The 22,475-nt window shown below is 43.6% G+C and overlaps 1 protein-coding gene across 1 annotated transcript in view; it reads left to right on the forward strand.

The window, feature by feature from the left end:
* The first annotated feature begins 6,953 nt into the window (after positions 1–6,953).
* Positions 6,954–22,475, forward strand: part of CHUK (component of inhibitor of nuclear factor kappa B kinase complex) — a 32,576-nt gene continuing 17,054 nt past the window's right edge. The window contains exons 1-8 of the mRNA XM_088139422.1: positions 6,954–7,666; positions 7,961–8,055; positions 8,510–8,624; positions 16,506–16,575; positions 17,124–17,212; positions 18,720–18,809; positions 18,912–19,036; positions 21,297–21,404. Coding sequence (XP_087995548.1) covers positions 7,121–7,666; positions 7,961–8,055; positions 8,510–8,624; positions 16,506–16,575; positions 17,124–17,212; positions 18,720–18,809; positions 18,912–19,036; positions 21,297–21,404 — 1,238 coding nt within the window. The 5' untranslated portion in view covers positions 6,954–7,120. The remainder of the gene's footprint in view (positions 7,667–7,960; positions 8,056–8,509; positions 8,625–16,505; positions 16,576–17,123; positions 17,213–18,719; positions 18,810–18,911; positions 19,037–21,296; positions 21,405–22,475) is intronic.

A 22,475-nucleotide genomic window follows, 5' to 3' on the forward strand; every position in this document is an offset into this window, starting at 1 on the left:
GAAGCTCTATACAGACAGCAAAAACAAGACCAGGAGCTGACTGTGGCTCAGATCATGAGCTTCTTACTGCAAAATTTAGGCTTAAATTGAAGAATGTAGGGAAAACCACTAGACCACTCAGGTATGACTTAGATCATATTCCTTGTGAGTACACAGTGAAGGTGATGAATAGATTTAGAGGATTAGATTTGGTAGACAGAGTGCCTGAAGAACTATGGACGGAGGTCCGTAACATTGTACAGGAGGCAGCAACTAAAACCATCCCAATGAAAAAGAAATGCAAGAAAGCAAAATGGCTGTCTGATGAGGCTTTACAAATAGCTGTGGAAAGAAGGAATGCGAAAAGCAAGGGTGAAAGGGAAAGATATAAGCAACTGAATGCAGATTTCCAGAGAATAGCCAGGAGAGATAAGAAGGCCTTCTTAAATGAACAATGCAAAGAAATTGAGAAAAACAATAGAATGGGGAAGACTAGAGATCTCTACAAGAAAATTGGAGATATGAAAGGAACGTTTAGTGCAAAGATGGGCATGATAATGGACAAAAAAGGCAGGGACCTAACAGAAGCAGAAGAGATTAAGAAGAGGTGGCAAGAATACACAGAAGAACTATACAAGAAAGATCTTAATGTCCCTGATGTCCACGCTGATGTGATCACTGACCTTGAGCCAGACATCCTAGAGAGTGAAGTCAAGTGGGCCTTAGGAAGCATTGCTAACAACAAAGCTAGTGGAGATGACAGTATTCCAGCTGAGTTATTTAAAATACTAAAAGATGATGGTGTTAAAGTGCTGCACTCAATATGCCAGCAAGTTTGGAAAACGCAACAGTGGCCACGGGATTGGAAAAGGTCAGTTTACGTTCCAATTCCAAAGAAGGGCAACGCCAAAGAATGCTCAAACTATCGCACAATTGCACTCATTTCACATGCTAGCAAGGTTATGCTCAAAATCCTACAAGCTAGGCTTCAGCAATACATGAACCGAGAACTACCGGATGTACAAGCTGGGTTTCGAAGAGGCAGAGGAACTAGAGATCAAATCGCCAACATTCGCTGGATCATGGAGAAAGCACGAGAGTTCCAGAAAAATATCTACTTCTGCTTCATTGACTATGCAAAAGCCTTTGATTGTGTGGATCACAACAAACTGTGGCAAATTCTTAAAGAGATGGGAATACCAGACCACCTTACCTGTCTCCTGAGAAATCTGTATGCGGGCCAAGAAGCAACAGTCAGAACCGGTCATGGAACAGCCGATTGGTTCAAAATAGGGAAAGGTGTACGACAAGGCTGTATACTGTCACCCTGCTTATTTAACCTATATGCAGAGTACATCATGAGAAATGCCAGGCTGGAAGAATCACAAGCCGGAATTAAGATTGCAGGGAGAATCATCAACAACCTCAGATATGCGGACGATACCACCCTAATGGCAGAAAGTGAAGAAGAACTAAAGAGCCTCTTGATGAGGGTGAAAGAGGAGAGTGCAAAAGCTGGCTTGAAACTCAACATTAAAAAAACTAAGATCATGGCATCTGGACCCATCAATTCCTGGCAAATAGAAGGGGTAGAAATGGAAGCAGTAACAGACTTCATTTATTTGGGCTCCAAGATCACCGCAGACGGAGACTGCAGCCATGAAATTAAAAGACGCTTGCTCCTTGGGAGGAAAGCTATGGCAAGCCTAGATAGCATATTAAAAAGCAGAGACGTCACCTTGCCGACAAAGATCCGCATAGTCAAAGCTATGGTTTTTCCAGTAGTAATGTATGGCTGTGAGAGCTGGACCATAAAAAAGGCTGAGCGCCGAAGAATTGATGCCTTTGAACTGTGGTGCTGGAGAAGACTCTTGAGAGTCCCCTGGACTGCTAGGAGGTCAAACCAGTCAATCTTAAAGGAAATCAACCCTGATTGCTCATTGGAAGGATCGATAATGAAGCTCAAGCTCAGATATTTTGGCCACCTAATGCGAAGAGAGATCTCTTTGGAGAAGACCCTGATGCTGGGAAAGATTGAAGGCAAAAGGAGAAGAGGACGGCAGAGGATGAGATGGTTAGATAGCATCACTGAAGCAATGAGCATGAAACTGAGCAAACTCAGGGAGGCAGTGAAGGACAGGAAGGCCTGGCGCAATATGGTTCATGGGGTCACGAAGAGTCGGACACGACTTAACGACTAAACAACAACAACAATATAGCTGCTCATAAAACTTCCACCTGCTTGTGTGCTAAAGCCCCCACCAGAAAGAAAATGCGCACTGGGTGTGCCAGAGCCTCTCTAGCACGAGAGACTGGAGCAGAGCATCCTTCCAACGGGAACTTTAGCACACAGACGTGCAGAATCCCAGCACCAGCGTTGCGTCTCTCTCTGGCGATTACATCAAGATTCAAAAGAAGGGGAATGATGCTTCCCCTGGGTGGGGCCAGGGTGTGTACCCTTGCCAGAAAAAGGCAAATCTTCCCAGCAAGATTTGTATTTTGCTGATCTTGAGCTGTAATGACCTCTAGTGCTCTGCTGGATTGTGGTAAGGTGGGATCTGCCTTTAGATCTGGATAAGGGCAACTGTGACCCTTTTTTTTTTATAATGAAGAGGAGGATTTATGGAACTATTTATTGTGGTGCCTTCAAGTCATTGTTAACTCCTGGCAACTGCCTGGACTAGTGCCTGCGGTTTTCTTGGCAAGGATTTTTCAGAAGTGGCTTGCCATTGCCTCCTTACTAGGACTGCGAGAGAGTGACTGGCCTAGAGCCACCCAGTTGGCTTTGTGCCTAAGTCAGAGCTAGAACTCACGGTCTCCTGGTTTCTAGCCTGGTGCCTGAACCACTACCCCAAACTGGCTCTCTTTATAGAACTACTGAGCAGTTAACCTGACTTCACTACCTGTTGTTGTTGTTGTTTAGTCGTTAAGTCGTGTCCGACTCTTCGTGACCTCATGAACCATATTGCGCCAGGCCTTCCTGTCCTTCACTGCCTCCCTGAGTTTGCTCAGTTTCATGCTCATTGCTTCAGTGATGCTATCTAACCATCTCATCCTCTGCCGTCCTCTTCTCCTTTTGCCTTCAATCTTTCCCAGCATCAGGGTCTTCTCCAAAGAAATCTCTCTTCGCATTAGGTGGCCAAAATATCTGAGCTTGAGCTTCATTATCGATCCTTCCAATGAGCAATCAGGGTTGATTTCCTTTAAGATTGACTGGTTTGACCTCCTAGCAGTCCAGGGGACTCTTAAGAGTCTTCTCCAGCACCACAGTTCAAAGGCATCAATTCTTCGGTGCTCGGCCTTTTTTATGGTCCAGCTCTCACAGCCATACATTACTACTGGAAAAACCATAGCTTTGACTATGCGGATCTTTGTCGGCAAGGTGACATCTCTGCTTTTTAATATGCTATCTAGGCTTGCCATAGCTTTCCTCCCAAGGAGCAAGCGTCTTTTAATTTCATGGCTGCAGTCTCCGTCTGCGGTGATCTTGGAGCCCAAATAAATGAAGTCTGTTACTGCTTCCATTTCTACCCCTTCTATTTGCCAGGAATTGATGGGTCCAGATGCCATGATCTTAGTTTTTTTAATGTTGAGTTTCAAGCCAGCTTTTGCACTCTCCTCTTTCACCCTCATCAAGAGGCTCTTTAGTTCTTCTTCACTTTCTGCCATTAGGGTGGTATCGTCCGCATATCTGAGGTTGTTGATGATTCTCCCTGCAATCTTAATTCCGGCTTGTGATTCTTCCAGCCTGGCATTTCTCATGATGTACTCTGCATATAGGTTAAATAAGCAGGGTGACAGTATACAGCCTTGTCGTACACCTTTCCCTATTTTGAACCAATCGGCTGTTCCATGACCGGTTCTAACTGTTGCTTCTTGGCCCGCATACAGATTTCTCAGGAGACAGGTAAGGTGGTCTGGTACTCCCATCTCTTTAAGAACTTGCCACAGTTTGTTGTGATCCACACAATCAAAGGCTTTTGCATAGTCAATGAAGCAGAAGTAGATATTTTTCTGGAACTCTCGTGCTTTCTCCATGATCCAGCGAATGTTGGCGATTTGATCTCTAGTTCCTCTGCCTCTTCGAAACCCAGCTTGTATATCCGGTAGTTCTCGGTTCATGTATTGCTGAAGCCTAGCTTGTAGGATTTTGAGCATAACCTTGCTAGCATGTGAAATGAGTGCAATTGTGCGATAGTTTGAGCATTCTTTGGCGTTGCCCTTCTTTGGAATTGGAACGTAAACTGACCTTTTCCAATCCCGTGGCCACTGTTGCGTTTTCCAAACTTGCTGGCATATTGAGTGCAGCACTTTAACACCATCATCTTTTAGTATTTTAAATAACACAGCTGGAATCCTGTCATCTCCACTAGCTTTGTTGTTAGCAATGCTTCCTAAGGCCCACTTGACTTCACTCTCTAGGATGTCTGGCTCAAGGTCAGTGATCACACCAGCGTGGACATCAGGGACATTAAGATCTTTCTTGTATAGTTCTTCTGTGTATTCTTGCCACCTCTTCTTAATCTCTTCTGCTTCTGTTAGGTCCCTGCCTTTTTTGTCCTTTATCATGCCCATCTTTGCACTAAACGTTCCTTTCATATCTCCAATTTTCTTGAAGAGATCTCTAGTCTTCCCCATTCTATTGTTTTCCTCAATTTCTTTGCATTGTTCATTTAAGAAGGCCTTCTTATCTCTCCTGGCTATTCTCTGGAAATCTGCATTCAGTTGCTTATATCTTTCCCTTTCACCCTTGCTTTTCGCATTCCTTCTTTCCACAGCTATTTGTAAAGCCTCATCAGACAGCCATTTTGCTTTCTTGCATTTCTTTTTCTTTGGGATGGTTTTAGTTGCTGCCTCCTGTACAATGTTACGGACCTCCGTCCATAGTTCTTCAGGCACTCTGTCTACCAAATCTAATCCTCTAAATCTATTCATCACCTTCACTGTGTACTCACAAGGAATATGATCTAAGTCATACCTGAGTGGTCTAGTGGTTTTCCCTACATTCTTCAATTTAAGCCTAAATTTTGCAGTAAGAAGCTCATGATCTGAGCCACAGTCAGCTCCTGGTCTTGTTTTTGCTGTCTGTATAGAGCTTCTCCATCTTTGACTGCAAACTATGTAATCAATCTGGTTTCGGTATTGACCATCTGGTGATGTCCATGTGTAGAGTCGTCTCTTGTGTTGTTGGAAAAGAGTGTTTGCTATGACTAGCTTGTTCTCTTGACAGAACTCTATTAGCCTTTGCCCTGCTTCATTTTGTACTCCAAGGCCAAATTTGCCTGTTATTCCGATTACTCCTTGACTTCCTACTTTAGCATTCCAATCCCCTATGATGAAAATGACATCTTTTTTTGGTGCTAGTTCTAGAAGGTGTTGTAGGTCTTCATAGAAGCGGTCAACTTCAGCTTCTTCAGCATCAGTGGTTGGGGCGTAGACTTGGATGACTGTGATATTGAATGGTTTGCCTTGGATACGCACTGAGATCATTCTGTCGTTTTTGAGGTTGTACCCCATTACTGCCTTTCCCACTCTCTTATTCACTATGAGTGCAACTCCATTTCTTCTAAGGGTTTCTTGCCCACAGTAGTAGATATAATGGTCACCCGAATTAAATTCACCCATTCCCGTCCATTTCAGTTCGCTGATTCCCAAGATGTCGACGTTCAATCTTGTCATCTCATGTTTGACCACATCCAGCTTGCCTTGGTTCATAGATCTTACATTCCAGGTACCTATACAATATTGTTCTTTACAGCATCGGACCTTCTTTTCGCTTCCAGATACATCCACAGCTGAACGTCCTTTCGGCTTTGGCCCAGCCGCTTCACTCTTTCTGGAGCTACTTGGAATTGCCCTCCGCTCTTCCCCAGTAGCATATTGGACACCTTCCGACCTGAGGGGCTCATCTTCCGGCGTCTTATCTTTTAGCCTTTTGACATTGTCCATGGGGTTTTCTTGGCAAGGATACTGGAGTGGGTTGCCATTTCCTTCTCCAGTGGACCACATTTTGTCAGAACTCTCTGTCATGACCTGTCCGTCTTGGGTGGCCCTGCACGGTATAGCTCATGGCTTCACTGAGTTACGCAAGCCCCTTCGCCACGACAAGGCAGTGATCCATGAAGGGGCTACCTTGGGAAGATTGTAAAAGGGATAAAGAAATAGTTCCATAAACGCTTTGAAAAAAAATTATCAGAAGTCGGAATGGATTTGTCAAGAGCAAATCTTGCCAGACAACTTTTCCATATTTTTGAGTGGGTGCTAATTTAATAGATTAGGGGAATGCTAAGACATGATGTATCTTGACTTTAAAAAAGAATTTGACATAGCATCTTATGACATGCTGGTTGCATGATAATTAAATGGATACATAACTGGCTCAAAAATCAGAGTATTCATCAATAGTTCCTCATCAAACTGGAGAAAAGTATCGAGCAGAGTGCCACAGGAATCAATTCCATACTCTTCAATATTTCCATTAATGACTTTGGTAATTTAGCAAAATGGGCTAAAAGTCACAGAATTAATTTTAACCGAGACAAGGGCAACGTTCTTAGGAAAAAACATCAGATGCAAAGGTATAGGATGGAAACAGTACTTAGGAAAAAGATGTTGATTGCAAAATAAATATGAATCAGCAGAAGTGCTTGTCAAAAAGCAACTTAAAGTTTAAGTTGCATCAAGACAAATATAATTTCCAAATCATGGAAAGGAGTCATTCTGCCTTATTCCGGTTTGGTCAGGCCTCCACCTTGAATGCTGTTCTCTAGTTCGGGTCATCGCGTTTTAAGAAGGAATTAGACTTTAACGGGTTTGGAGGACGGCAGCGAGGGCAGCGGGGAAGTAAAGCTACCGTCTGCCGAGAGATGGGCGGATCTCAGCCGGTCTAGCCCTGGGAAGAGCCCGCTGAGGAGGACGGCGATCGCGCCCCTCCAGCGACGCGCAGAACAAGACTGATCCTCTCGTTTCCGGCGCGCAGGACGAGTTAGGAGAGGCTTAACTTGCAGGCGGGAGCCTGTTAGGGAGAACAGAGAGGCCGGCTGCTGAGCGGCGCCTCCCGGCTTCCTGGCTCCCTGAAGAAGGAGGGGCGCGTTGGGGGGGTTATTAAGCACCCTCGTCTGCGCTCGGCAGCACCCGGGGCATGAAGGGAAGAAGGCCCGGGACCAGCGAGGAGGAGAGCGCCCGGTTAAGGTCCTCTCCACGGAGCGGGGGAGGCGCCCTCCGACTCTGCCGCGGGCCCCCCGGCCCCGCGGGCGCCTCCTGGGACTGCACGGACGCGACCCCCGCCCGGGCGCCCCGCAGCCGCCGCGCCGAGGCTCTTCCCCCTCGCCGCCCGCGCTCGGGCCGGGGCGCCCCGGCTGCGCCAGGAGAGGAGTTTCCCCGGGAGAAGGAACCGGCGGGGCAGCGTCAGCCGGGCGTCCGCCCGCGGAACGCGCAGCCCGAGGCGGGGAAGCGGGACCGGCCACGTCTCTCTCCACCCACCGGGTCCCGGAAGAGGAGGAGCGGCGGCGAAGGCGCCGAGCCCGGGACCACGGCCTGCGCTTGGGCAGGGATGGAGAGGCTGCCGGCGGGCGCCGCCGTGGCGCTCCGCGGCGGCTCGCCCGGAGCCACGACGTGCGGCCCGTGGGAGATGCGGGAGCGGCTGGGCACCGGCGGCTTCGGCAACGTCTCCCTCTACCAGCACCGGGTGGGTCCGGCGCGCGGGCGGCGCGGAGCGGGTGGGCTCCGGGCAGCGGGCGCGGGGCTCTCCGCCGGCGGAAGTCTGGGCGTCCCGCGGGCGCCGGAAGGGCCGCGGGGCCCGAAGGGTCTGGCCGCGGGGCGCCCGGGTCGGGCTGCGCAGCGCAGCGCCCTGGCCGGCGTCCGCGGCTTCCCCGGGCGCACAGCAGAGGCCCGAGCCCCGGCGGCCGCGGGGCGCGCCGCCCCGGGAGGGCCGCCTTAACGCGCTGCTCTCCTGCGCTTCCTCCTTCCTGCTGCTCCGTAGGAGCTGGGCACGAAGATCGCCGTCAAGGCTTGCCGCCTGGAGCTGAGCCTGAAGCACAAGGACCGCTGGTGCCAGGAGCTCCAGATCATGAAGAAGTGAGCCTCGCCCCCCTCGCGGCTGCGTCCGCTCTGCTTCGTTTCTGGGGGGGGGAGGCGCGGGGAGCGAGGGCGGGGGCCGCAGCCGGGCGACCCCGCCGGTACTGATGCGAGCGGAGGAGGAGCGCGGTCCTCTGTTCTTCACCGCCAGTCGCTCGCAGACCTCTGCTGGCGGATCCTTTGGGGGCCATTTGCACCTGATCCCGCCTGTATTAGGGCGCCTCTGGTGCAGTCAGAGGCGGGACAAAATGTGACAGCAAAGCAGGGCGTGCAGCGCACCCCTACCTGTCCGCAACTGAGGACCTCCGGATGGAGGGCCGCGTAGGTAACCACCCCTCTGATGTTTTCCACCTTCCCGGGTAATACCAAAAGACGTCACTCGGCCTTACTGAATATCTAGCAGAGAACTGTTATCAGGAGCATCCAGCGCGTTTCCTTCCTCTCATTTCTCCAGGCTGAATCACCCTAATGTAGTAAAAGCGCAGGACGTGCCGGAAGAGATGAATTTTCTCGTTAACGATGTGCCACTTTTGGCCATGGAGTATTGCTCGAGAGGAGATCTCAGGAAGGTAGGTCCTCTTTCCTCAAGAACACGGCTGGGCTGATGGATCTGCCTTTTGGTCCTTGCCTCCAGCTGTGTTGCTACACAGGCAGTGGAGGAGAACGTGAAGGATACCCTATCCTTTTCCAGAGGCAGAGGGTCGCATTCCATCCTAGGAAGTTTGGATGAAATCCCTGCCAACTTGTACGTGATAGGAGAGACCCCAAGTATTCCAGAGTCTCTAAAATGTAGAAGCAGATGACACTGTATTGTGCTTCTTCTCTTTAATGTCATTCTAGGGCAGTGTTTCTCAATCTTGGCAGCTTTAAGCGGTGTGGACTTCAACTCCCAGAATTCCCCAGCCAGCATGGCTGGGTGGGGAATTCTGGGAGTTGAAGTCCACACCACTTAAAGCTGCCAAGGTTGAGAAACACTGTTCTAGGGCTTAAGGCAATCTCTCCTTGGATATCTATTACCAATAGAGAATATTAATATGCTTATTTCTTCTATTTGTATTAAAGAACCCTCCTAAAATTTTGTCTCCCGCTGAAAAACAAACTGAACAGGAAGCTTTTTGGGCAGATTATATGCCATCAAATCAGTACTGGGTTTTAGCAACCACGTAGATAAAGCTTCTTCAAGGTGATCTGTCCCCAACCTGGCCCTTCAAATCTTCCAATGATGCCCCCCGTCGCTGTTGTAATCAAGTCCATCCCCCTTGCGGCTGGTCATCCTCCTCTTCTCTTTCCTCCCACCTTTCGCAGCGTTATTGATGTCTCAAGATTGCTAGGTTTTCCCATAATGTGTCCAAAATGTGGTAATCCGAGCCTGAGCATTTGTGCCGTGAGCAAAAACTCTGGATTGATTTGTTCTGTGATCCATTTGTTTGTTTTCTTGACTATCCTTGGTATAGTCAGGAACGTTCGCCAACCCCAAAATTTAAAAGTGGCAATCCTGTCCAACGTTCGCTTCCATAAAGTGTCACAGGGAAAATTATTGCTTGTGCTGTTTTGATCTTTGTTGGTATAGGCCAGTGTTGTCCAAACTTGGCCACTTTAAGATGAGTGGACTTCAACTCCCAGAAGCTGGCTGGGGAATTCTGGGAGTTGAAGTCCACTCATCTTAAAGTGGCCAAGTTTGGACAACACTGGTATAGACCCATCATGCTTTTCCAAGGCTTTCGTGGCTGCTTTGCCAAGTGGTAGTAGCTGCTTGCTAGTTCTTTTGCTATTGATAGCTGATCCTAAAAGACAAAGTGATCCATTGCTTCATTATGTTCACTGTCAAAAACAAGAAACTTTAGAATTTCTTTCTGAGCTTCTAAAATGGCAATTTGTTTTGAGTTTCTCTTTTCTGCTTGTAAACCCAAGTCTGTCAGTGAGTCTCAAACTTCTGTGAAAGAACTAAAACAAGCGAAAAGGAAAGTTCATTAAGAAAGAGCCAAGATGACTGTGGATTCCAAGTGTGCTTTTATGAGTAAGCACGTGTTTACTCTCTGCAATTCTAACTGCAGTTAATCTAGAGGACACAGGAATTGTATTGTGGTGCACGTTCGTGGAGGGGTCTTGGGGCCTCTGGTATGAGGCTGGACAAAATTAACAGCTCTAAGCTCTGCAATTTGAGAGCATTAAAACAAACAAAAAAAAGAATAGCTATCTCGGTTGTATCTAAGACAATAAGTAAACAGAGAGGTGGGAGTTGGGGTCATTATAAATCTTTCTTTTTAGCTTCTTTTGTTTATCCTTTGTTGTGAGAAAAGTCCTCACTTAACTGCAGAAGTTTTTCCTGAACAGAAAAGTAATGGTAACCTTCTGCAGAATGAATAAATACTGACATGTCTATGTAATATTAATTTTGTGATTAATAAAATATCATTCATTTAAAACGTTATGAAGTAATAGGTTTTTTCATTATGTTTTATTTCTGTCAACATACATAAAAATATGCTGAAAGACACTAAAAATGTAGTTCTTATCATGGGGGGGGGCTTCCATATATTTTTTTGTAGGTTAAAAGCTGCTTCTTATATTAGGAAAATGTAGAGAATCATGGCTCTAACTTCTCTAGATATATTGAATTTTATTTCTCATCTAGGGGGTTCAGTATCATCTACAAATTTGATAAACGTCTCCAACTCTTCATCCAAATTATTAATATTAATTGTATAATTAATATCAACCTATGGGGTTAATTTCCTGGTCTGGTCTACTTAGTGGGGCTGACAGTATATGACATTTTATTAAACATCTTCTTCCAAAATCTAAAACTTTATCACATTCCCACGAGAGGTGAAATAATGTTTCCTTCAGCCTATAGCCTTGCCAGAAACTCATTCACACTATTTAGAAGATATATGTGAGATTCTTATCAGGGTTTGATGTCGCTGATTTAAAAGTTTAAGACGTATTTCCTGTATAGATGCTGGTAAGAATCCTTCATGCTGTCGCAGAGACTACCAATCTCTCAATCTAAATCCCCAGCTTCTTTTAGCCTTGTGGTGGATTCATCATAATGTATTTCAAAGAAAATTTGAGAAATTTTTTAATATATAGTATACCCTTCGGTTCTGTAAAAAAAAAATTCAAAAAGAAATAGATGTTTATTTGCAATCTTGGGTGTAAGACATTGACTTTTTATAAAACCCTTTTATTCGATAAAGATCCTTCTTTTTCCATGGTTTCAGTTGTATGGCTCTGTCTTTGATAAAATGTGGATATATTATCAATGGAGCTAGACATGGAATGCCTGAAGTAAGTTCTGACTCCATATTCACCAGCATGTTCCAGTATCCTCAGTATCAGTGCCTATAACAAAACCCCATGCTGGAGATAAATATTCCTTTTCAACTTCCACCATCAGATCTACCTTGAATTATAAAGTGTACTTGGCCTACTTCCATTCTTGATCTTAGAAGATAGTTGATCATGAGTTATTCTCACTGCCCTCCATATCACCTGATCCGCGTAGAAGAGATTCTGATGCTATCATTCAAAGATAGCAGGTAGTATACATAAAAACCCTTGTCCTTGAAGCCAGATGTGTAACAAAGGGACGACCCCAATTTCTACTTAGTTCATAGTAGCTGAGAACTGGTGTCCTGAAGTGGTTAGATGTTGGAGTGGGTTCAAGAAGTTCTTGATTCAAATTCCCACACAACTACAAAGTTTAGTGGGTGAGTCATTTCATATTCTCCTCCAAGAAGGAGATAGACTTGCGTTAGCAAAAAGTGTAATTAGCATATTGTTCTGGGAGAAGACAGACTCAGTCCTCTGCTGGCAGCTCCCTTCTCCCGCTCCCCCGTGTCCATCTTGTCTAACTCCTGCGCTAAACTTCCCTCACTTTCTTGCTCTGGCACCAAGTTCCCTGGTGCTTGTCCTCTTTCTAAAAAATATTGACAAGAGATTTTCAGCAGCATAAATGAAAGGTAATTTTGACTCAGTAAGTTCTTGGTAATATGCCTAATATTGATTTGCCAACTGATCAGGGTTTGTTTGTTTTTTTACTATATCACTGATAATGCCTATATAACATTATTTATTGGTCAGTTCTCTTGCCTGAGCAAAATGAAAAAATAGTATATTCCCTAGTATTCTCAGAGAAGGGGAGGTTTTTCAAGACACCGTAGATCAGTGATTCTCAACCTTTTTGAAGCGGAAAATTTTTCAACACCACCCTTTGTGAAAATCCTGTAATTTAGGGTATGGGGAGGGGGGAGTTACTGTATAAAAGGCAAAAATTTTAAGTAATTTTTTTCAGTAGACTTACACACCAAATTTGTTCGATTTAACTTGATACTTTTGCCCTGGAAGGTAATTGCATTCCTTTTATTGAAATTAAAATGACTAATGCAAAAAAAAATGCTTAAATGCTCTTTTATGTAAATACGTTTATTTCAAAATGCTGTAAATACGTTTATTTATTTTTTTGATGCTCGTTTTTTAAATTTTTAAATTTTTAAATTTTTTATTTTATTTATTTTATTTTTTTTGCAAATGCTTTTTTAATGTTTAAAAATTCTTTATTCTTAATTAGATAATTAAAAAAACAGCAAAAAATATGCTAAAAGAGTAATATCAATGAAACATGCTTAATTATGTCAGTGGGATGGTTGTGCTTGATGGTTCAGAGCCATTTTCTGAACGTTCAGTTCAGTATTGTTAGAGAAATGAAGGTGCAAGTCCCCTCTTTCCACGATTTGGAGTCGACTTCTCTTTTTTGTAATTAGATCAGTCACAGCACTGAATCCTCGCTCCACAAGGTAGGAGGAAGGGAAGGCAATTAAAAATTTTTTGATGATAGTCCACAGTCCTGGGTAGAGGCGATTGATGTTACTTTGAAGCCAAAATTCTGTGAGACGATCACCATTCTGGAAGCTGGCTTTCAAAGTTTCATTCGTTGAAAGTTCGGCCAATTGCTCCTGAATCTGAACCTCTGCTGTCTCAATATTCATAAAAGGGTTCATGACCCATTGAGGGACTTCCAGGGACAAAATATCCTCAAAACGCTCAGAAAAGTCCTTGTGCAAAGACTCAAGGTGTTGACAGTAAACTTGTGTTTCATCGAAGGGGATTTCACTGCTCTTATGCAGATCCGACAAGATTGGAAACTGGCTGAACTCGTTGAGACCAAAATTCTGCTTCCACAAAGTGAGTTTTTTTTAGGAAGGCAGAAATAACAGATTTTGTTGTGATCAAATTGAGCTCTTCGCCTTGAAGCTGCAAATTAATTCCATTGAATTTTGCGAATAAATTGGCCATGTAAGCAACATCAATCTTAAATTGTAGCAATCTGTCTCTCAGAGCTACATCTTTCTCTTCGAGGAACTCAAGTACAGAGTCGAAAAGATTCCAGAACCTATTGAGGCAGGCGCCTTTGGAAAGCCAGCGAACCTCGGTGTGTAGAAGCAAGCAATTGAATTCTTCATCGTTGTCCTTACACAGCTGCCCGAATAATCGATCGTTGAGAGCATTACTGCAAATTTTGTTCACAGCAGAGATGACATATTGTAATGACTGATGCAAACGGTCGCTGAGGTTTTTTGCAACTAAATACTGTCTATGAATCACGCAGTGAACAGCTAAAATACCTGGTACCTCTTTCTTCAAAAGGGCGATGAACCCACGATGACAACCCACCATTGCAGGAGCTCCATCGGTGGCAACAGATGTAATGTTCGCAAGAGGAATATTTTTCTCTTTAAAATAATCTTTGACAGTATTAAGAATAGATTCACCTTTAGTATCTGCAATCAAGCTTCTTGCAAAAAACATCTCTTGAATAATTTTTCCTTCCTTCACAAACCGGACATACGCTAACAGTAAAGCCTCATTAGTACTTGGCAAGGTTGATTCATCAACCTGAAGAGAAAATTCGGTGGGTATCAAAAGTTTGCATAAGGAAGCTTCAACATCTTCAGCCATCTCATCAATTCATCGTCGCACTGTATCATTGCTTAATGGACATTTTTTATAACATTGGATGCGGCTGGATGGTGTAAAACCGTTTCTAAAACTTCCTTGACAGCCGGCAGTATCAACTCTTCGCCGATGGTATGAGCTTTCCCCGAATTAGCAATTAATTTTGATATATTATAAGAGGCTATCAAACCATCATCGCATTTTTTTGATGAGGTTGCTAGTAACCCTGAGACAGACAGTGCTTTCAGAAACTTGTCCCTCATGTTCGTGAAAAACGGCAAATCTTTATTTTGTTTGTCAGGATGAATTTTTTGCAGATGCTCCTGCAAACGAGACGGTTTCATTGCCTCATTAGATAACACTTTGTTACAAAGTAAACACATGGATAGTTGCGAGTTCGACGGCGAAGGAACAAATCCGAACTTCAAGTACGTGGAACTGTATTGACGACACTTCTTTTTATTAACCGACATCGTTGGCGGCTGCAAAATATGATGAGGGAAAGATAACTATTTCTCAAAATTAATAATTCACGACCATGATAAAGAACTAATAAGCGCACTTACCTAGCCGACTGGCCAAATAAACAATGAAAGTAAATCGAAACTGAGGGGAAAAAACAGAAATGAAGCGAACGAAAAGCAACTCAAGAAACATGGGTCAAATCAAACATTCATATTGAAAGGACGCTCAATGCACGCACTGTGATTAATCGCGCGGGAAGACAGCTGACACACGTGCTGTGCTGGTTGGGATTGGAGAAGAATCGTAGTGTCGAGTTCTTCAAGGTCAGCCTACCTAGAATACAAATTCGTCTCACCATTCTTAGAAGTGCGTGACGGCAGCCGTCGCGTAAGTTCGTTTTATTGCTGGTACAAATGGTGTAAACCGGAAAATCGATTTAATAAATTTTTTGGGGAGTTTTAAAATTAAGTTCGAATGCCAAAACATGCTCATCACCTCTCTACCGCCCAAAACATGCCCACCGCCCCCCTACCGCCCAAAACAAGTTTACTGCCCCTCAGCATCCTCCCACCGCCCCCTGGGGGGCGGTACCACCCCCGTTGAGAACCAATGCCGTAGATAAATGCCGTAGATCTTGCCAAAGTTGCTAAATAGAGAAAGAAGTTTCTGTGTTATCTAAAGTTATCCTTCCCTTTCATTTTTTATCTCAGCTAGGGGACTGTTAAAATGGCTGACAACCCAGTTCACGTTCACTGCACAGTTTTTTATAGAAGAATGCAGAAATTTAAGGGTTAGTTGCTCTCATATAATATTGTCAGCCCTCAGAGGTAGGTCAGGTCAAGAAAAAGAATCAGCAGAGATTCCTGGAATGCTCCTTTATTATTGTAGGGTATAATAACAGAATCTTGAAAGCCTGTCAAGAGTTCCTCTCTACCACTTCTTATACCAAACAAAATCAAGGCAGGGATATTTTGAATTTATTTCTCACACTGTCCTCTTTACAGAAATGAGTAATCTTTTCTTCTCCCTTAATCCTCCCTTCCGAAGGCCAGATTTTCTAAAGTCTTTCACAAATATAGAATATTCATCAATTGTTAAATAAAGTCATGGACAGCTTTTGCATCACTTTCCAGAGGCAAGATCTGAAAATCCTGCATAGTACCAATTATGGACCAACCTTGTCAGCACTCCTACTTTTTTTTTTAGAACATTCTATTGCATTTTAACTTCTAATATATTTAAGAAGTCCTTGAAAAACTAGATAATATAACTGATTTTACATCTTTAAGGCCAAATAAGCTCAAACACTGCATCCAATATAATCTAATTAATGAAAAAGCTATGTTGGTATTATCGTTCAGTTTTTGACAAAGCTACTGCTGACATTTCAAAAAGGTTTTCTGCAAAGGGTTAATAGCCTTCTTAACCCTAACGGTATTTCAATCATTTCTAAAAGATCTCGTTAAATTAACTGCATTAATGAAAAAGAAAGGAAAACAGAATTTAGGAAAACAAATTGCACAACCTTGGCATTATCTCCTCTTCTGGGTTACCTAGAAACAAAATTCTGGTGACTAATGACATATTTTTGAGTCAGATCTGTTGTCATAGTCTTACATGGAGTTCCCTTCAGGTTACCTTGTCTCTTGGGGTTTAATATTTTGTTGCAGATTGTAATGACATATTTTATGCGTTTCTCGGCCTGTTGGATTGCTGTCAATATTGACTGCTTGCCTTTTGGTTTCCTTCTCCCCCACCCAGCTGTTGGGACCCAGAGGTTGGGCCTTGGAGCCAAACGCCAGTGGCACCAGGAGGCACCCCTCTTTTAAGCTTCAGCTTGTAACAGCTGGTTCATTATTTCACTCCACTGAAAGGCAACACTCATTTTGTTGGCACAAATATCTGTTGTTTTCTCCGATACAGAGCTTGCTAGTGACATGTTTGATCCTTCATATCATGTATATTGGTTATTAAATAGCCAAATAATCTTATTAACCTTTATATTATTACTACTGTTATTATTGTAGCTGCTGAACACACCTGAAAATTGCTGCGGTCTTAAGGAAAGCCAAATACTTTCTCTGCTTAGTGACATCGGTAGGTCAACTGTTCTTTTCCATGATGTTGTGACTTAAAATTTCTTTCCTCCCCAGTCTTTTTATTGTGCCTCAAAGCTCATTGAAAAAACCAACCAGGCTTGAATGCATACTAATAATTATTTGTTTGTTTGTTTGTTTATTTAGACTAGCATGTCTCGACCTTGGCAACTTTCAGATGTGTGGACTTCAACTCCCAGAATTCCCCAGTCAGCTTGCTGGCTGGGGAATTCTGGGAATTGAAGTCCATACATCTGAAAGCTGCCAAGCTTGAGAAACACTGGAGTAGAAAGTTGGGCTGCACTGCCATTTTATTTATTTACTTACCATGGCTTCTCAATGAAAAAAGGTTTTCATTTGCTTTACTGTCAAATGAGAAAACTCTTTTAAAGTTATATAGATAATGGAAAGGAAATGGTTAATTATACTAAAATGGGAAAAAAAGATAATTTCAGTGCTATGTCATTACAATTCAGGAGTTTGTAGAGACAAGGTCTAAGTATCTCTAAACTTTTTTTTTAAGTGTGTGCATTGTTTCATAATTTCTAGGGTCTGGTATCCAGTATTTACATGAAAACAGAATAATTCACAGAGATCTTAAACCAGAAAATATTGTTCTTCAGGATGAAGCTGGGAAGGTAGGTGGAACACTCTGAGTGTTGCAACAGTGGGTTTAGAAGGCTGCTGTCAGTTTTTCTATCAGCTGGTCCAAGAAACGTGCCACAGTAGTGGACCCCTTGAGTTGCAACTCTGCCCTGACCTACTGACCCCCTCCCCATGTGCTGTACAAACCGGTCTTTTCAAGGAGGTACATGAATGGATTTGAGGAAGTGGTTCTGTTGCAGCACCGTTCCTCTTGAGGAATCGGACCCTGCCTTTTGGCTTGGGCCTCCCTCGTCTTCTCCACCAGCAGGTCTTCTCATCTTACTCTTTTGGACCCCAGATTTGGAGCCAAGATTTATACATAGTGAGCAATATACTTTATTTTTCCTTGAGGTTCTTCTTTAGGGTGTCTGTGGATCACGCATACAGTATGGCAGTGTTTCTCAATCTTAGCAACTTTAAGATATGTGGACTTCAACTCGCAGAATTCCCCAGACAGCATGGCTGTCCACATATCTTAAAGTTGAAGTCCACATATCTTAAAGTTGCTAAGGTTGAGAAACACTGCAGTATGGATGATATACGTACCCAGAACCCAGGAGGGGCCACTCTCCTTCTGCCTGCGCTCCTTTCGGTCTATGACGGAAAGAAAGATTTGACTTGGCTGTAATGCTTGGCGTGGGGACTGAGATTTTTATAGGTGCTGAGAAACCAGATATAACCAGGGAGGGAGGGGTGGGGAGAGCTCACAAAAACAAGCATTGATTTATAACAAAAGGAGCAATGCCACTGGGCAAGTAACCTGATTAGAAGAATTCATTTCTTCCAGAAAAGCAAACAAACATTATGTGGAGGGGGTAGGAGAAATGTCATCTGAATTTTAAAGAGGGATCAGTTGAAAAGCAAGTTAAGGAGAGGGGCAATCTCTCTTCCTTCTCACTTACCAACTTTTTGTGGGGGGGGGGTGCCTTCAAGTCAGTATTAACTCCTGGTGACTATACTGTACAGACAAGTCCGTGCAGCTTTTTTGGCAAGATTTTGGAAGTGGTTTGCCCTTGCCTCCTTCTTCCCAGGGCTGAGAGAGAGGGACTGGCCCAAGGTCACCTGGCTGGCTTCATGTTTAAGGCAGGACCAGAACTCACTAGCCTGGTGCCTTTATTGCTACATCAGACAGGCTCTCTCCAGCTTTTATACTGCTTTAAAAATAAAGCATTCTAATGATTAGTGAAATGGAGGGAGGTGGGAGAGAAGTCAGGAAGCCACAGCTCATCACCAAGAAATGTCAAAAAGATAGTAGCCACAAGTGGTTTCTTGCAGTCCTGGTTCTCCAGCATCAGAGCTATGTCTAAAAAGATGTTTCGGCTGTCTGCTCCTTCCTTCCCATCTGGTCTGAGCCAACCAAAGTAGGGGCCTTCCCCGTCTCTCCTGTTGCAGAGGCTCAGCTGGGAAAAAATGGAGGAAAAAATAGTTTTCAGTTTCAAAAACAGTGAAAACATGAAGAAGCTTATGTGAAGAATAACTTAGGTGTGATTTTATTGCCAGATCATTTACAAGATAATAGACCTCGGATATGCCAAGGATCTGGACCAGGGAAGCATCTGCACCTCTTTTGTTGGGACCTTACAGTATTTGGTAAGATTTTAATACACATTGCTGCGTCTTCTGTTCTTAGCTGTGGAGGAAGGCCTCTCTCTATCTCTGACTTTTATTGCAATTTCTGCTGTTTTGTTTAAGGCCCCTGAACTCTTTGATAATAAGCCCTATACAACGACTGTGGACTTTTGGAGCTTTGGGACTGTGATCTTTGAGTGCATTACCGGATTTAGGCCCTTTTTGCATAATCAACAGCCTTTTACCTGGTAAGTTTCTCTGACTAAATGGACAATCAGGACATGGTTTATGTTTTGCATTTGCAAACAAGCTGGTTTTGTTTCTGTACGTCCACAGGCAGCTGCACCCTTTTTAAAAGGCACAGGAACTTTGTGGGGAGGTAGGACAGTCAGCAGGAGGACTCAGCAGGGAAAGAGATTCAGTTTCCCCGTGAAATATTCTTTCTAAGGGAGCTGTAGATCCAGGAAAAGCTATATTAGGGGAATCTCGGGTGCTGGTGTTCAGGAGGTGGTGAGCTCTGCTTACCGAAAGAGGGAGCTCCTTTTAATTCATCACACTGTTCCAATCTAAACGGGGCCACCATGCCAGGGACATACACTTGGAAGGATGAAAATGGCAAGATGGTGACTGCAACTGCACAATGGATGCCCCACCCTTTTTTATGTCCATCACGTGTGCAATTTTTTTTCTTTTTGTGGGGGGGTGCCTTCAAGTCACTCTTGACTCCAGGTGACTGCTTGGATTAGTCCCTGCAATTTTCTTGGCAAGATTTTTGGAAGTGGTTTGCCTTTGCTTCTTCTTCCTAGGGCTGAGAGAGAGGGACTGGCCCAAGGTCACCCAGCTGGCTTTGTGCCTCAGGAGGGACTAGAGCTCAGGGTCTCTGGATTTCTAGCCTGTGCCTTAACCACTACGCCAAACTGGCTCTCCATGTGTGTGATGCACATCAAAAAGAGAATGGGACTTTGATCACATGATCTTGAACGCTGTCTTGGCCCCTGCACCATACATTTACAGTTAAGAACGTAAACTGGAGCAATTTATGTATTTTTATGTTTAACCATTAGACTATTGTTTTTGCACCATACAGATACTATAAATGCTCCAGCTATGCTTTCTTAACTGGAGCACTAACAGGATTTTCCAAGAATTAAAGCAATAATATTTATTGCTTGGAAAATCCAGTGGGTAGTCACGACTTCTGTGTGGAGTATTGTTTTATGCATGTGCCGGTCACATCTTAATGGTGCTAGGATCAGCTCCAGGCAGCTAGATGCACAACTCTTGGTCAAAAATTGGTGGAGCAAATCCCCATTGTAGGTGATTTATGAACATGTATATCCATGAATGGAGATTAATTTGCTGGACATTTGCAAAGTACTGCAGACATTTCAGGGTGTCACTATTCAAGACAATGAGGATAAGACAGGAAATAAAGAAGAAAACCTGTGAGTATGATCAACCATCTAGAAAGCAAATACCAGAGGAAGGGGTGCTGTGTTGCCTAAGGAAGACATCTGGAAATGAAATAAGTGGAACAATACTTTATGATTTGTTTGTTTGCTTAATCCATTTTATATGCCTTCCAAGACTATATTCTTCCAAGGCAGATTACAGAGGAACACAAAATGCTGGTTTGACTGTAGAGAATAAAGCAAGAAGCTGGAAAAGAACAAGTATATTCTAGTGAAAAACCAGTTCTCCAATTGTACTAGCAATCTTGGACGAGAGTATAAAAATTTAGCTTTGAAAGTATACATTGATCAAAGAATCTTAAAAATCAGGATCACATGCTGTGCCAGTTAATGACCTTGCTGCCACCCCAGGAAATAGGATTGCTCTTTCCTCTTTGGTAAAGCCAACAGCCAACTCTTTTCCATCTCTTTGCCCCAATATACTTCTCGGTCTTACTTTTGCCTCATTCTCTTATCGCCATTATCATAAAATTACAGAGTTGGAAGCATCTGACTCCATGGCCCAAGATGATTTTGCATTTTATTTCTGACCTCTGAAATATTACCTCTCTGACTTAATTGTGTATCGTTTGCAAACTTGATAAGACTCCCTCCAGCTCCTCATCCATGTCGTGAATGAAATGAAAAAGAATACTGGGTCTGGGATTGAACCTCATCTAAGTCCACTGGATACCTCATTCCAGATTGTTAAGAAACTTTCATGAGCTATTTTTTATTAGGACTAGATGCACCTGCTAGATATATCATCCAGCCCATATTTATACTGTATACTGCTCTGAAATGCCTCTGTACACTCATATTTTAATGCAGTTGGCAGCAGGGGAAGGCTGAGCATAGCTCTTTGGGGGGAGAATGAATCATACGCATTTTGATAGGTCCCAAGGGGTCTTCAGGAGCTGTAGATCACCCATCCTGCTATGGATGTCGCAGGTTCTGAGATACCGACTGTTTTTCCATATCGTATAGACTGGACATAGCTGATTAATTTATTATTTTCTAGTCCTTAATCTCCATCCTCTTTACTCTTTTCCTGTAGGCATGACAAAATCAAGAGGAAAGACCCAAAATGCATTTTTGCATGGGAAGAGATGACTGGGGAAGTTAGATTCAGCGCTTATTTGCCAAATCCAAACAGCTTGTGCAGGTAACATTCATTCTACTCTTTTCTCCTTAATTGGTAGAATTCTTCACTGCACTAAATCTTCATTCATTCATTCATTCATTCATTCATTCATTCATTCATTCATTCATTTATGGGAACAAAAGAAAACACTCTCCCTCACCAAAGGCCTGGGCAAAGAGCCAGGTCTTCAAGGCCCTTCAAAACACCAGCAGGTTGGGGGCCATTTGGATCTGGGGGAGAACCTCATTCCAGAGAGTAGAGCTACAGAGAAAGTGGCTTCCAGGGTCCTGATAGATGGCATTGTTTAATCAAAGGAACCTGGAGCACACCAATCCTGATGGATCAAATTGGCGAGGCAGATATTATGAGAGACTGGTGGTCCTTCAAGTAACCAGGCCCTATGCCATGTAGTGTGGCATGATGGTAGTACAGGTAGTCCTCACATAACAACCACAATAGGGACCAGAAGATTGGTTGTTAATCGGGGCGGTTGTTAAGCAAGTCACCACATGACCAGACCCAATTTTACGACCATTTTTACAACAGTCATAAAGTGAATTGCCATGGCCTTTAAGTGAATCCAGCTTCCCCAATGGATGTTTTTTGCTGGAAACTGGCAAAAAAGGTCACAGGTCGCAATCACGTGACCGCAGCAACTGGTTGTAAATATGAGCCAGTTGCCAAGTGCCCAAATTGCAATCACATGATTGCCGGGATGGTGTGATGGTTTGCAACAGTCATAAGTGCAAATACAAGTCATAAAGCACTTTTACTGAGGTCGTTGTAACTTTGAACCATTGTTAAACAGTCGTTAAGCAAGGACTACCTATATGTCTTAACATGGTAAACAAAGCAAGCAAGATAGAATATCAACTTTAAAGTAAGAGAAGTGAATTCTAACGGCCAAAAACTTATTTAGTTTTGCTTCTTTCCATTTTGTGGTAAGGTTCTACTAATGGGATAGAACAATTTTTTAACCAGAGGTCTGCATTTTTTCACATGTGGGCGGGACTGAAGTGTAAAAAAGGTGGAGCCAAAACTGCATTCATACAAAACCTGGCCACAATCATTAATGCCCCAGCATGACATATC

This window comes from Python bivittatus, unplaced genomic scaffold (genome assembly GCF_059951505.1).
Source record: "Python bivittatus isolate LINGU-HERP-01145 unplaced genomic scaffold, Pbiv_v1 ctg000210_np1212, whole genome shotgun sequence".
Taxonomy (NCBI): domain Eukaryota; kingdom Metazoa; phylum Chordata; class Lepidosauria; order Squamata; family Pythonidae; genus Python; species Python bivittatus.